This window comes from Neopelma chrysocephalum, unplaced genomic scaffold (genome assembly GCF_003984885.1).
Source record: "Neopelma chrysocephalum unplaced genomic scaffold, ASM398488v2 Primary Assembly neopelma1_253, whole genome shotgun sequence".
Classification (NCBI taxonomy): domain Eukaryota; kingdom Metazoa; phylum Chordata; class Aves; order Passeriformes; family Pipridae; genus Neopelma; species Neopelma chrysocephalum.
This window is the reverse complement of record NW_020897915.1, coordinates 2143538-2159535: the sequence shown is the minus strand read 5'-3', so window position 1 is coordinate 2159535 and position 15998 is coordinate 2143538. Positions and strand designations below refer to the sequence as shown.

At 54.1% G+C, this 15998-nt stretch overlaps 1 protein-coding gene across 8 annotated transcripts in view; it reads right to left on the bottom strand.

Annotated features, from left to right (window-relative positions):
- TRIM9 (tripartite motif containing 9) overlaps positions 1-15998 on the bottom strand; it is a 63638-nt gene that overhangs the window by 8617 nt on the left and 39023 nt on the right. For 3 of the 8 annotated variants that reach the window (XM_027704059.1, XM_027704060.1, XM_027704061.1), the window contains exons 4-7: positions 10367-10477; positions 9725-9878; positions 7512-7669; positions 6066-6204 (exon numbers count right to left, since the gene is read on the bottom strand). In XM_027704059.1, the coding sequence (XP_027559860.1) occupies positions 6066-6204; positions 7512-7669; positions 9725-9878; positions 10367-10477 (562 nt within the window). The other 5 variants (XM_027704056.1, XM_027704058.1, XM_027704057.1 and 2 more) reach the window with 4 other exon arrangements.

The following is a 15998-nucleotide window of genomic DNA, read 5'->3' as shown; positions in this document are numbered from 1 at the left end:
CTGTCCCCCCCCACCCCACCTCAGAGTGTGGCTGCAGAGGGCCCACACTGCCCACACAGGTACCCCTCACGGCCAGTGCGGTGGTCTCAGAACACTGGACACAAAGGAAGGAACATTCCTAACAAAAAAAACAGCGTTGAAGCCATCAGCTCACAGCAGCAGGATGAGAAATAAAACACAAAAAAAGCACAAAGAAAAGAAAGTTTGCAGGGTCCCCCCGGTTATTCTGGCAAGGGTCATGCTGCAGCATTCCTCATTCCGTGTTATGGGATGGAAACCAAATGATCGGGGGCCCCCATTCTTCCCGGGCTTACGCCAGAGGAAGGCGGGAATTGCGCCATTGGAGCGGCGGGAGAATCAGGGCCCAGGATCTTTAGCAAAGGAAGATGTGCAGAGACTGGTTAGAAAACAGCTCCGAGAGATCCCCGTGCCTGTGGCTCCTCGCTGGCTGCCCGAAACCATCCCTCCTTCTGCCCAACCTGCCTGCGTCCCACCACAGCCCAGGATTTCGGGAACAGGGCGGGAAGCCAAGCGCTCATGTGGGGGCTGCCAGATGAGCGAGGCATCACAGGAGTGGTGTCCTCTGCTCTGCGGAAAACAAGGCTTTGGTACAGTCATGTCTGGCTTGGGAAGAGCCGAGCCCAGTGCTCAAAGCTGAGTGGATGCAAGCCCATGTCTTCAGGGTCCTAAGCTGGGCTGTGAGCTGGCCTGAGCTGGAATCAGAGAGTCCCAGACTGGTTTGGGGTGGGGGGGGACTTAAAATCATCTTGTTCCAACCCCCTGCCATGGGCAGGGACACCTTCCTCTATCCCAGGTTGCTCCAAGCCCTGTCCAACCTTGAACGCTTGCAGGCATGGGGAGTCCAAAACCTCTCCAGGCAACAAGTTAGACCTTGCCTGCATCCAGGTTTGCTTCTTGCTTAAGAAGGGTTTAGATTTAATCAACCAAACTGATTTCACAGACCAAATCTCACAGCAGAGGCTGTGCCTCCTGGCTCTGTAGGGAAAACAAACCATTGGGGTGTTCCCACAGGTTTCTCCCAGGGAAGGTCTTTCCTTCTGACTGTCCCTTGACACAAGATCAATGCAAACTAGAGATGAGGGATCTCTTAGTGGAAGGTGTCCCTGCCTGTAGCAGAAGGTTGGAACTGGATGGTCCTTAAGGTGCCTTCCAACCCAAACCAGTCTGGAATTCTAGGATCTGCTTTGCCGGCTGTGCCGGAGGGTTCAGCAACGCCCTGCCAAGAACAGCACCCACATGAGGAGTTACTGTGCTGTTCCATCACCCCAAACTGCCCACATACAGACGAAAACACCACAAGAACCAGGCCACCAGAACCCCCCCTCGGCGGCAGGAGCAGGCCAGTGACAAACAGAAAGAATTCCCCCTGCCATCCATCCGCATGTCATGGGAAAAAAACAAACACAACGGAACAGAACGAACAGATAGTTTGGAGATGCCCAGAAGCACAGACCAAGAGGAAACGCCAGAGGTGCTCAGCTCACCGGCTGAATTCAGGGACTGTAAGGAAGAATGCAAGCTCAGCTGGTGGGCCGAAGATCTTAGCTCAAAGTAGGATCTCCCCGAGAAGCTGGGTTGCAGGTTAAGGGTGGAGGAGAAAGGACTCATTCTACGAAGCTGCGATCTTTCCAAAGGCACTGGAAAAGGGAGGGTCTGTTCTTCTGACTGCGTGTCTAAATGTAAGATCAACGCAAACTAGAGATCAGAAAACGGGCTCTCTGCTCTGGACGGCGTCGCTCCATGGCCCGAGCCCGGATCCTGGAGCAGAGCACGGACGCTCCGGCACCGCTCGGATCCTGCTCCGGCGCGTGGGGCGGGAATGTCTGGTGCCGTGCAACCCAGCCGGGCCCTTCAGGGCAGCCTTGCCTGGCAGCACCGGCAAGGAAAACGTGTTCATCTTCAAAATTCCCCATGTCAGCACGACAAATTTCAATAGGTTTTTTTCGTTAAAGGGGGGGTCCTGCACCTCTTCATAGTAACGCACCTAAAAAAATTCACAGGTTACCATGCACACTCCCCATCGTGCTTTTCATACATCTCACACCTTCCTGCGCACAATAATGGTGGAAAAATTCAGCTGGTAACACTGAAAAGGCATTTTTCAGGGCTGTGCTAAGCTCTGTCACCCTAAAGAACCACCAAGCACCCACCTTACTCAAAGGTTGTTCGGGATGTTGTGTTCTTGGTATCCCTTTGTACCTGTCAAAACACATCTGAGCCTTACAGCAAGAATTTAACTCACGGGATTCACAGAAAAATGTCAGAGCAGAGGGAACCCCTCGGGTCATCTGTTTTCACACACGGTCACCTCCTGCAACTTCTTCCCTAGCCTTTGTCTAGGGATATGTCAACACGAAAATATGGAATCCGCCATCCACACACTCAAATTCCCGGCACACTGAATATCCCCAGCCTTCCCATCTCAGCTGTGAATACGGATCGAGCTGGAAATCATGTTAAAACAGGTAAAAAGGGAACTTTTCTTTGCCCAGTGGGTTGTAACTTCTGCTGCTGCTGCGGCCGAGGCTGTGGAGGCAAAGGGTGTCAAGTGGGGTCAGACACGGGTTACGTAAATTATTGCACAACAGGTCAAAAACCAGAGCTCAAGCTTAAGGAGGGACGGGCTCTAAGGCCTAACCAACAGTGAGAGGAGCTGCTACCATGAGAAGCCACACTCATGGCTCCCCCTAATTAGCACCCTATAGCTCCTTGGAGGCTGTTTCCCCTTGGATTTTCACCCCTTTCCAAGAGCTGCCGGTTAAAAAGCCCTGGCTGCTGCTGAGGGTCATTCCATGAACGGTCAGGAATTTGAAGCTGGGCTCCAAACGAGGAGCTGGCTTTGAAAGAAGAGAAAAGAAGAGGGGTTTGACTATGCTGGGGAAGGGAGGTGGAAGCTCTGGGCCTGGGGAGCAGGCAGGGACAGCCCCCTCTTCTCCATCTCCACCTGGGATGAGTTGGTCCTTCATCCTGTCTTTCAGCACAGGGAAAAGCACCACAGGTACTCAGAAGCATCTCAGAAACCTGTGCAGAGAAAAGCAGCCCAGCAGCCAGCCCACCTGCAGGCTCCAATCCCTTAGGAAGGTCTCTAAGTCAGCAGGAGACTGACCAGAACCTGGAAAATCTGCTGGATGAGGGAAGATCAGGAGTGCAGGGGCTGCCCAGCTCAGGGAGGAGGAGGCTGGGGGAGACCTGAGGTCTCCCAGGGGTGAGGAGAGCCAAGCAGTGCTGCCACAGGCCAAGCTTTTGGGAGATGTCTGTGCCCCAGGACAGGCTCACCTTGCAAAACCCCTCCCAGACTGATTTCCCAGCCTACAGCTGGACTTCATCCAGGAGCTTGTGTAACAGAGAGATTAAGGCAGAGCCTTGGAGCCTTTGGCTGAGATGTGACAGGGCAGGAGGCACTCCTAGGGCTGATGTGAAACAGCCTGACATGAGGTCAGGAGAGGACACGGTTCAGGGAAAAGAACTTTGCCTTCAGCCCTTGCTCCCATTTGGCCGTGCTGATGATAAGGATCTTCATCCCTGGGAAGCTCCAGCATGTGGGAAGGGCTCTGGGGCACTGCCCTTCTCCCAGCCAGGAACCACCTTGTCCTGCTGGCGGCACCAAGAACCAGCTTTGAAGACTGAACTGCAATAGTTTCCTTTGGGATGAGCAGAAGATGCCCCACACCACGGGCTGGGAAGAGGCTCTTGCTGTAACTTGTGCAAGTGCCACCTTCCCATGGGATGGGATATTCCCATCAGTGCTGCCTGGCTCCCCTTGGCTGTTTCACCCTCTTCTCAACCTTGTTCTCCTCAGATTCTGAGGCCTGCAAGGTGTCTCACATTCCCCGCTCTGCACCCGTTTCACTGCTCACTGAAGGAAGAACAGGCTTCAGTTCCCTTCCACAGGATCTCATCGGCCAGGACTAGAAACCAGCTTTTAAATAAAGAATTCCTCACAGCCACTTACAGCAGGACAGCCACGTTCCAAGAGATGTTCTCTTTGCATCGAGCCCGTCTCTCCTTTCGTCCCCTCTTCCCCACACGAGCTCTTTGCAGGAAGCTGCACAGCTCAGCTGAAGGGGAAAGCTAAGCCTACTTCAGACAAAATAGCTCTTAAAGGGCCTTGATGCTGCTGTAAAAGCCAGAAATAAAAGCCCAACCTTAAGAGAGAGCTGCGACGTGCAAGCTCTATTCAGCGAGTCCCTCGGATATCCGGAAGCTGCACACAGATGTAATTTATTTCTCTTTGAATCCTAAAAGCTCAGACGGCCTCTAAGAGCACAAAATGCTCCAGGCCCATTTGACTTTTCCTCCCTCTTTCTTCCGTGCTGGAACAACAAATGCAAAAGCTCATTCAAGGGAAAAGGCTGAATGCAGCAAACTTTCATCCCGGTGCTCCGGAGAGTGGAACTTCTCTCTGCTCCACAGACCAAGCACCAGCCCCAAGCACGGCCCTGCTGGGACCAGGAACAGCTGTTTTCTCCCAGATTCCTTTCTATTTTGGAGCTGAGCTTGGGCTTGACTCGGGAGTGAGAACACCTATGAGAAGAAGGCAGAGCTGGGAAGATCATAGTGGGGACCCTGCAGACTCCTGGCTGGGGATGACTTAAAGCCCAGCGGGTTTTGGTGAGGGAATTGTGTCTCAAATGGGTCTTACGAGACACAAATGCGATGAGAAGCCAAAGCTCTGCTGTCTCCTGCCAAGGCTGGTGAAGCTGGGTAGTGAAGTGGGTGAGAATTGTTGGCTTTGGTGGAGGTCCTGGCCACCCCAGCACGGGGCAGGACCCGGGCTGTCCCATCCCCAGGAATGCTGAGGTTTCCTGGACGCTTCCTGGCACTCAGCTTTGCAAACTCTCACACTGATGTGTCTCTGGCAGATGTGCCAAGGCCTTTGTGCCTGTGATTTGAGTTTCCTGCCTCTCCTATGAGAAGGTTTGTCACAGATTTGCTCTCCACTCTGTCATGTGAGTGAGTCCCATTCCTTGCTGAGCTGCCCACGCATCCAAGCCTGGCACATTCCCTTTCCAAACTGGAATGGTTATCTCCTGCAGATAAGTGCAGGCAGCAAGAGAAATGCTCAGTGTAGCCTTGCTCTGCTTTTGTCTCCTACTTTTTCAGCAGAAAACCCATTTTTCTCCTTGCTCAAAGCCACCAGAGATGTTCTGTGGCAGGAAAGCTCTTGCCCTCCTTTCACCCCACGAGCTGTGTGTGCTCCCTTCTGATCCCAGCTGCCAGCCAGCTGGATGCTGCCCCGAAAAAAGTCCTCACAAGGCTTGGAAAAGAGATGTTTTAGTCTGGGAGTAAGGAAAAGGGATTCCACCAAGCATGGAAAACTCCCAGGGAGGGGTTTTGTGCCTGGTAGTGAGGTTGTGGGGCAGCAGACGTGCTGGTGGGGGCTGATCCCTTCCTCCACAGCTGCTTCCGACTCCCACCTCGGATGCAGCCCCGCCACTCTCCACCTGCATGGCAGAAATAAGCCAATTTTCCGCCCTGGATTAAGGGCCTGGTGTGACAAATATACTTAAAGCCAGGCGGGGAGACTCCTCTGCAGCCTGCAAGGGAGTGTTTAATATTCCATCTGAGCTCCTGCTGCTGTGGGGGTGATGCAGACGATGCTGGCGGGGCCGGCTGTGCATCCCTGGGTCTGGAAGGACACCCACATGGCTCTGTGGTCCCTCTGCTCCCTGTCCTGCACTTCCAGGGGCTGAATCCTGTGGTTCCAGCCACGCACAGCCCTCAGGAGCAACGCTGACAGTGTTTTGTTTTAAACGGGATTAACGAAAACACCTGAGCTTCCCTTTGTGTCACGTAACCCGGAATTTAAATACCTCTCACTGCACCTCCCCAGAGAAAACACCCCCTGCAAAGGAAAGGGGTGAGACAGGAATTTGGGCACTGTTTCAGGCTCCTGGCACCCCCTTTCCCCCGTGGTCAGCGCTGGCTTTCCCGCAGGGAATGCTCAGGTACTGGAGCACCAGCAGAGCTAAGCTGGGGTGTGCTGGAGGCTGCGTGTGAGCGGCGTCCGAGCGCTCCGGGCTGGAGCTGCTGCGATTCCTTACCCTCGGATGTCTGGAGCACCAGGGTCTTGCTGTAGGGGCTGACTCCTGACTTGTTGAAGGCCTTGACCCGGGCGCTGTAGGTGCTGTTGAAGTGCAGCCCGTCCACCGTGCACATGGTCTCCTTGCCCACGTACACCTCCTGCAAGGCAACCACGGTCAGAGCCCACGCTGTGGAGTCCCAGGGCTGGGAGAACAGCTCCTGGAGGTCGGGATGCACGGGATTCAGCCCTGCTCTGCTAGCTGGGGCAGACCTGTGAGCGCTACGTGGCTAAAGCAGAGCAGATTGACCCTGTGATTTGTTCCCTGACACGAGTTTGGGCTGCAGCACCAGCAGTGTGGGCAGCAGGGGAGGGGGGGGATCCTGCCCCTCTGCTCTGCTCAGGTGAGATCCACCCGGAATGCTGCACACAGCTCTGAGGCCCCCACAACATCAGAAGGATGTGGAGCTGCTGGAGCAAGTCCAGAGGAGGCCATGGAGATGCTCCGAGGGCTGGAGCTCCTCTGTTCTGGAGCCAGGCTGGGAGAGCTGGGGGGGTTCACCTGGAGAAGAGAAGGCTCCAGGGAGACCTGAGAGCCCCTTCCAGGGCCTAAAGGGGCTCCAGGAAAGCTGGAGAGGGACTTGGAACAAGGGCCTGGAGGGATAGGACAAAGGGGAATGGCTTCCCACTGCCAGAGGGCAGGAATAGATGGGATATTGGGAAGGAACACTATCAGAGGCAAGCACTAAGCCTTGGTCTCCCCACACCCAGCCTCCTGCTCCCTTCTCTCTCCAGATCCCACCCATGTCACCTCTCTTCCACCTGGACTCTGCTCTGACTCCTGCCTGCCTGAGTTTTCTGTGGATGAATCCAGAGCACCATGGGCTGGTCCCTGCGCCTGCTCTGGGTGGATGTGAACACACCGGGATAATTATCAGCGTGTCGGATCAGAGAAAAATCATATTTTAATTGTGTAATTACAGCAATTTAAAAGCCCTCAGGCCTTAAACACCTCTGCTTGCTGGCAGCTGGCAAAGCATGAAGTTTTCACAGCAATTAGCATACCTTGCATGAAATATTCAGCAACCTAAAAATACGGAGCTTCATACAATCATGGAATACCAGAATGGTTTGGGTTGGAAGGGGGACCTTAAAGACCATCTTGTTCCAACCCCCTGCCATGGGCAGGGACACTTTCCACTAGCCCAGGTTGCTCCAGCCTGGCCTTGGACACTTCCAGGGATCCAGGGGCAGCCACAGCTTCTCTGGGCAACCTGCACCAGGGCCTCCCCACCCTCCCAGCCAGGAATTCCTTCCCAATATCCCAAATGGCAGTGGGAAGCCATTCCCCTTTCCAGGCAACAGGGGACTTGCAAGAAGTATGAGGAACTCTGAGGTCACTTCACGGCAGGGAAATACCGGAGGCAGGAACGTCCCCTTCCCTCTGGGACCTGCTCCGAGCACTCACCCTGAACTGGCCGCCGTTCCCATCATCCAGCTCCAGGATGTATCCTTCCACCTGCACTGTGGACAAGGGGGGCTGCTTCCAGGACAGGGTGGCACTGTTGTTGTGGGTGCAGCACTCCTCCAGCTGCAGGATCGGCGGGGCCGGCACTGGGGAGGAAACTAAACCCAAATCAGTGGAACCCTGGCTGCTGGCACCACATGGAGGGAGGAGGAGGAGGATGCATTCATTGGGATGCACTTATTTCCCGGCTGTGAAGGCAGCACTAGGGGTGTAACTGTGGTCTGGAGGGTGTTAGGGTGGAAAGGAAGCAGAAAGGACTCCAAATTCCTCCACCTCACAGCCTGGTGAAGCTGAGGTTTCCCCAGAGCTTCTCTGGTTTATTCTTGTTTTCTAATTAATTTTGGGGAATTTTGGCAGCACAGCAATACACTTGATATAGAGGAGCCAATCCCAAACCTGGGACACTCTCCCAAAGCTCCACAGAGCCCTGAGCCTGGACTTATCTACAGGCCAGCAGCAAGTGCTGCTCTGCTTTTCCATTAAATAAATTCACTGTAACAAAAAGGAGAGGACCTGAAGCTGTGGGGCTGAGTACCCCCTATGGCTCCCTACACAGGTTTTTTCCTGCTGTATTTGGGAATCTCCACGTGTGTCACGCAGCCCTGTCTCTGACCCCATGCTCTGAAAAGCATGGAAGGGTGACAGCATGACAGGGAAGGGAGATGTCCACTGACACATCTCCTCTCAACAGAGCTGCTCGTCCACCCTCCTCATCCTCACTGCCCAAAGGGACAAGAGCCAGTGACAACAGAGAATCCAGACAAGATGCAGAGGAGTCATGGATGCCTGGGAGAAAAAAAGATGGACTTGCTGGCAAAGGCTCAGCTTTCCCCCTCTGTGACTCCTCCACCTCCTGGGCTGGACCCTCAGGAAGTGCCAGGCTGGCACAGGGTGTGGGATGCCCAGTACCTGTTCCTCACCTGCTCTTCATCAAGACCTCAGATGTTGCCCTCCCTCCCCTGGTGCTGCAACACAGATTTGGGATCCAAACCCCACCTTCTGCTAGTCTAAAAAAGACCAGCAACTTATTTCCCCAGTGAGGGTGAGCTGAGAGGAGGAGGGAGATGATGAGAGGAGGGTGGGCGGCTAAACCAGCAGCAGATTTGCTCTTATTAATTAAAAATAACCCTCTGGGCTAAATTGCAGGAAGGGAGGGCTAATGTAAAATAGCAATCCAGCCCTCCCTGGGCTTGCTATCACAAAATATCACTGACATTTCAAATTAACAGCCGGGCTAACGATTAGCAGCCACGAGCAGCCGTGGCCCTTCCTCACTGCTGCAAAAATGACCTGAAGATGCTCATTATCGTGACAGAGGAGCCCTGTGCTCATCAGCCTTCCTCTCCCTGACCACTGAGACACGCTGGGGTGTGCAAACAGCTCCCAAGCCAGGAATTCCAGCTGTGATGGGAACAAAGAGCCGGGACAGACCCGCAGCTGGTGGCCCTTTCCCCACGCAACTCATCCGCACCAGCTGAAGGTACAGCCAATGTTCAATGTCCTCCTGAGCTTCCCTGTGTGTCCACAGCCCTTTTTGCACCTTTTTCAGCTTCCCTGGGCTTGCTAAATCCCAAATTGCTCACAGGTTGCAGCAGCTCTTGGTGGTACAGGAGAGTGAGCACAGAGGGAACGGAGAACGGGGAGGAAATTTAAACCAAAAGGAAGGTCCAAACCTACAGCGAGGAGAGGGGAGGGAGAGGAGTCCCCAAGCTGAGTGACGTGGCTCTGTGTGCTTGGAGGGACATCTGGCCCATGCCAGATGCTGCTCAGCAGTGAGTGTGTGTGGGTATGTGAGCAGAGCTTTGGGAACAGCTTTGTGCTGCTCCCAAGATAGAGGTCCCAACCTGCAGAGCACTTTCTATTGCACTTTTTAATGCACTAATAACTTCCTAATGCACTGAGACTGCTTTTCCAGGCAAAGCCAAGCTCCAGGCACCCTGGTCTGGCACACAGGGGCCCAGGGATCTGAGACAGGGAGGCAGATGGTTGGCCCAGGAGTGGAAAACACACAGGAACGGGCGTAACTCTGGGTCTGGGGTGCCCAGTCTTGCTGGGAGAAGGTGAGAAACTCTCCTCTCCTTCCCCCTTCCCTGTGAGGAGCTGCATGGAATGGGAAGATGTGGGCTTTTGAAAGGCACTGGAAATATCCTTACCTTTCATCTGGACAAAGTCCAGCTGGTGGATGGACTGGAGCAGAGGGGCATTGTCGAGGTTCAGGTCGAAGTCTGTGGTCATGCGGGGGGTGAGTGTCCCCTTTCCCCACTGGTCCTCGGTCAGGTGCACTCTCCTGATGAGAGCATCGGAGATCTGGGGACAAGGAACACCCTCAGCCACCACGGATCACTGGGATGTGTGCTGAGCCATGCCCCTGCCCTGTTCTCCTCCCTCCCTCTGCCTCCCAAAGGTTGGGATGTCACACGTGGTTTCCAGCATCGCCCTTCCCTGCAGGATCAGCTGGCAGAGGGAACCCAGGGGCAGGGTCTGGTGCCAAAGGGACCAGCCCAGGAATGAGCAGTGGGATGCAGTTCCCAAGGGCTGTTATGTTGGTCTCCCAATGGAGAGCCACGAGACAGCACGTTCTGATCCCTGCTCCAGAGAGACACCACCCACCACCTCCCGCTAAATCCCAAATTTATCCCCAAACCTTCTGTTCCTCCAGTCAGGGCAAGAAACGTCCCTACCCTGTTCCTGCTGCGAACCTGGAGGTGATGAGAGGCTGGCCCTTGATTTTATGGCTGGAAAAGCCAGGACACCCTCTTACCCTCGGCCCTGCAGCGCCTTTCCCGCTCACCAACCTGCAGGAACCCGCTGGGATCGTTCTCCTTGATGACCTCCAGGCAATATTCCATCAGGCCCGTGGTCTGGCGCAGCTTCACCGTGCAGTGGGAGATCTGGTCCCTCACCACCTGTGAGGGGAGAGCAGGGGGGGCTCAGCTCTCCTTGGGGTTTTGGGAGATGTGGAGCCAAAGGGCTTCGGTGCTGTGCGGGCACAGGGACGGGGTCAGGGCGTGTGAAGGGAGACAGAGACTCAAGGGAACAGAAAAAGGCAGAACTGGTCAAGACTCTGAATTCCAGATCTTTGAAAACCTGGTGAACAACAACAGAGAATCCCGGAATGGTTTGGATTAGAAGGGACCTTAAGGACCATCTTGTCCACCCCCCTGCCTGGGCAGGGACACCTTCCACTGGACCAGGTTGCTCCAAGCCCCATCCAACCTGGCCTTGGACACTTCCAGGGATGGGGAGTCCACAATCTCTCTGGGCAACCTGTTCCAACAAGCCTTGTTTAGCTCAAAATTATTAACCCACATGACTATTCAAAGCAGTAGGACAGTTCCATGCCCTGTCTTTAATTAAAGACAGCTTCCAAATGACAGCTTATGAGATTCCTGCAAAAAACATGCCTACTTCCATAGATACACAGGTGCCCTATCCATCCTTGGCATGGAGCTGGGTTGTGGGGTTGGTTCTGGGGCAGCTGCACCCAACATCCCAGGATAAGGACTCTGGTAATTTGGTATTTCCAAGAGGAATGAACAGACCACCTCCCCCAGCTGCAGCTCTAAGGATCTGTTTAAGATGCCCATACTGCAGAACTGCCTCATTTTCTCCACCTCAGAGGCAGAGAAGTGCCAGGGAGAGGAGATAAATAAATCCTGCTGGGCTCCCTATGGCACACAGAGCTCTGCCTGGGCTTGCCCAGGTTGCACACCAAGGCACATCTTCTTGCAGCCACAGCTGGTTCCCCAAGGGATCACACTCCAGCATCCCAGCAGAGGAGCACAAGTGTGTTTAGTGGTGCCTGAGGGCTCTGCTGATGTTCCCAGAAGCACAGCAGGCAGGAAAGGGTTCAGGCTGGATACCACAAGGGTGTATTTGAAGGTTGGCTGGTCCTTCATGTTGAATCCTACACCCGGTGTCAGGAGCATTTCTGCCACTGGAGATTGGCAGAGCAGCTCAGGAAGAGAAATTTGAAGCTCAGAGGGACATGCTCATGACAGTTAATTCCCTTTTTTTCCCCTGGAAGAGCTTTAAAGCTGTTTAAAGTTCTCCACTGGCACTGAACAAAGCTGTGCAGCTCAATGGAGCACAGATATTCGGGGTGCCACAGGGAAGGTGAGCTTTGCATCAGCATCTGCAGATGGGAAAAGCTGCAGTGGCCAGGGGTGAAGAGAGCACAGTGCCCATGTGCCCACTGCTCCACAGGCACAGGAGCAGCTCCTCCTGTGAGCATCCCCAGAGCATCCCTGTCTGAGGGATGGGGAGGTGGAATGAAGCACGTGTCAGCCTCCTGCAGTGAATGAACCTGGGCTTGGAGGGGGGAGAGGACACCTGCAGGCCAATCAATCCCATCACGTGTCGTTTAATTACAATTTAATCACCTCTGCTCAATCACCGAGCAGGAAGAAAAGAATTACCAGCCTTGCAACTTAGAATCACAGAATCATTCAGGTTGGAAAAACCCTCTGAGATCGAGTCCAACAGTTCCCTCAACACTACCAGGGCCACCACTGACCCACGTCCCCAAGTGCCACATCCACAGGGCTTTTAAATTCCTCCAGGGATGGGGACTCCACCCCTGCCCTGGGCAGCTGTGCCAGGGCTGGACAACCCTTTCCATGAACAAATTTCCCCTAATATCCAAGCTAAACCTCCCCTGGTGCAGTTTGAAGCTGGTTCCTCTCGTCCTGTCGCTTCTACCTGGGGAGACTTGAGACAACACATCTTCTCCTGTGGAATGCCACGGAATAGTCTCTGAGATGGTTCCAGATTTTTAGGGAGTAGCCACTCCTCGCTGCTTGCAGCAGCCTGGTGTTGCCAGGCTGTGGCAGGGGGAGGCTGGAGCAAGCCCAGGCCATGGGGAGGGTGCAGGCTGGACCAGGCAGCAGAGGGAGCTCCCATATTGCTCCTCTGGACCAAGGGGATGTGTTGGAGGCTTGTGGAGATGCTGGATCGCCCTGAGATGGAGCACACGTTGCTTCTGGCTTCAAATGCTGTCAGCAGAGGGAAGAGTTCATTCAGTGCCAGTTCCTAACACTTGAGAGCACTGGAATGGCTCTGCTGTGGCGATTCCTAGAATCCCAGAATGGTTTGGGTTGGAAGGGACCTTAAAGCCCATCTTGTTCCAACCCCTGCCATGGGCAGGGACACCTCCCACTAGACCAGGTTGCTCCAGCCCCCATCCAACCTGGCCTTGGACACTTCCAGAGATCCAGGGGCAGCCACAGCTTCTCTGGGCAACCTATGCCAGGGCCTCACCACCCTCCCAGCCAAGAATTCCTTCCCAATATCCCATCTAGCCCTGCCCTCTGGCGGTGGGAAGTCATTTCCCCTTGTCCTATCAGTCCATGCCCTTGTCAAAGTCCTTCTCCAGGTCTCTTGGAGCCCCTCAGGTCCTGTAAGGACGAAGCAGAGCCAACAGCTGCTCCTGGAGATCTGACTCCCACACTGACCTTCTGGAGAGCGTGGGCAAGCCCTCGGATTTCCTTTCTCAGTGGGGATGCTCAGTCCTTCGGGGGGAGAGGATCCAGAAGGTGCAATGAGGGGGTGCAAAGCAGCCCTTTGCCTTCCTCTGATCTCTCCTGCTCCCAGAGAGGGGCTGGGGGCTGTCCTGCCCTTGGCAGGGCTGTTGGCTGCGTGGATGTTGGGTCTCTGAGTGTGAGGTAAGACCAGCCCATGGGGTCCAACCTCATTATCAGAGCATATCCTGACTGGACTGATGAGCCAGAGCGAGGTTTTTCATCCCCTGCCTGCTGGGCTGCAGAGGGGCACAGCGAGGATCCCACCTGGAATGCCCAGGAAAGCCGCCTCCTTCCTTCATGCAAGACCCCCCCTCTGGGGGAAAGGCACGTGCCACCAGGAAGGCAGCAAAGATGGGATTGGGGAAACAATCTTCTTATGTTCTTTGCGGCTTAAATCTCTGTCTGGTTTGCCCGGGATAATGAATTTGTGAGCCTCTCCCTGCCAGGGTCGATGTTTTCCAAGTATTTACCAGCAGAATTGCCATCTGCTCCCTCCAGCCAGGCAGGAGCCTCCAAGAAACAGCATTTGCTTGGTGAAGACATAAGGAAAAGCTTTTATTTTTTCCATATAGGTGGTAAAAAACCAGGAGGGAGGGGCTGTGGAGCCTCCAGCCTTGGAAACACTCAAAATCCAAGGAGAAGCAGCCCAGGGCAGCCTGGCTGAGGTGCACCCAAAGCTGTGGCTGCAGCTCTGTCTCAGCCCATATCTTTAGCCCTTCCATAACTCTGTGATCCCTCAGGGATCCAGCAAAATCCACCTGGAGAACCAGAGCATGACAACAGCAGTTTGGCTGCAGCATCTCCACAGCAGGAAAACCAAGAGTGGAAATCCATGTTCCCTTCACCAGGACCAAACTGTTTTCAAGGAAAGGAGAGGGATCTTTGGTTGGGATCTAGTGGGGCTTCATGGCTTTACAGCTTGCAAGAGAAACTGGACACAGACAGGGACAGAGAGGCTCCATTAATCACTGTGATTAGTAAAATTAAAGGTTTGAGGAATAAGACATAAACACCCCCCATGCCTTTGAAGGCCTGGTCTAAACCCAGCAGGGCCAGTGAAGCAGAAAAGTTTTCCAAATGGCCTCAGGCATCCTGTGGTCCTCCTCCTGCATGAGGGATGTCCACTCCCTGGGAGCTCCCTGTTACCCCAGTAATGAAGGGTGTGTCGATGAAGAGAGCTGGAAGTGAAATCTGGAAGTTCCTCAGGCCTTGGACTCGTGCAAGAGGCTGTGCTGGGCTGAGGGGGAGCCTCAGGAGACCTTGAAGGGCTTGTGGTATCCACCAGATCGCCAGGAAAACCTGGCACATCTACATGGTTTTTGAACTCTTCCAGGGATGGTGACTCCACACTGCCATGGGCAGCATTTCTAGGGCTGGACAACCTCTTCCATGAAGAAATTTTCCCTGATATCCAATTTAACCTCCCCTGGTGCAACTTGAGGCCATTTCCTCCTGTTATCTGGGAGAAGAGGCTGACCCCCCACTTGGCACCAACCTCCTCCCAGGTGGTTGTAGGGAGCCTGGCTCTTCCATGGCTCAGCTGCTGAGGAGGTTTGGGAAGCTCCATACATTCTATTTGGGGTCATTTCTACCAAATACTGTTTTTTTTTCCCCCTTTAGGTGCCAAATGAGGTAACAGCCAGAACCTGGCTGCTAATTACAGCCTATAAAAAGGATTTTTGTGTGCACTCACAGCAGACCTTAAAATAGGACTTTTATTTCAAGAGCTTTTCTTCCCTGTAAGGTGACATTAACTATAATTTACATTTTAATACAGCTCCTGGAAGGCAATAACACCAGCACTCATCCCCACTCAAATGCCTCCCTCGCCTTCCTCCTCTTTTTTAGTGCTTGGGTAGATAACAGGTTTTCAAGGCACTCAACATTCCCAGCGCCTGGGATGAGTCCTGCTGGGAATGTCACACGGAGGACATGGAATCTCCTCACCCTGGGCACACCATGGGCAGGGACAGTCACCCGTGGGGGTGGGGGGTGGTGTTACAGGTGCTGCTGTGGAAAAATCCCAGCTGGAAAACCCACCAGGACAGACCCTGAATCCCACGGCCACACGTCCTCTAAAAGCAGAGCTTTTCCAGGTGGATGTTTCCATGGCGACTTGCTGTTGGGAGAGGAGGCTCAGGCTGGAGCTGGGAAAGGCAGAGCTGCTGCGTTACCACCACCGGTGACCTAATCCAACAGGGGACACCGAGTTCCCTTGGAAAACCCTGACTGTAACCCCTAAAGAAGGGTCACGGACCAGTATTTCATCTCTGGAGATCCAGTGCTATGGACAGGAGCCCCTGGGGAGTGTTTCCTAGGGATTTAGCTCTCCTGGGAAATGTGACAACTCCTGTTGGCCCAAATGGGCTCTGCAGCTAAAGCAATGGGATGAAATCATGGAGCAAAGGCATCCTATGGCCTGAAGGCCAGAAAAAGACTGGAATGATCCACCACACTGCTGAGAGCTTAAAGAGGTGCCTGCAGAGCTCAGTCCTTGTGTGCTGTGGGCTGAGGAGAGATTTTTTTTCCCGGGACAACAGCACAGGGAAGCCTCTGTGTCCCCTGCACAAACTGTAAAGGCATCATCCCTTGGGGAAAACCACACTGGTCCTTCGAAAACCAGGGCCAGCAATGAGGAGGACAGACAAGGAGGTGTGTCCCAGAGTGGAGCAGGCACCTGGCCCCAGCGTTCCTCCAGATGTCACTTTTTAAGGCCCTGGTTCCCAATCCCAAATCCAAGTGTAGCGGCGGGTTGGAGACGGGCAGGGAAATGTCCCTTCCAAGTTCGTGTCCTCACAGACCTCTCTGGAGTAATTAGTGCTGGCCCACAGGCAAACCTGGACTGGTGCCTGGCTCCATGGAATATGTGTCAGGACAAAGTAGGTCAGTCCCGAAGCCAAGCCGA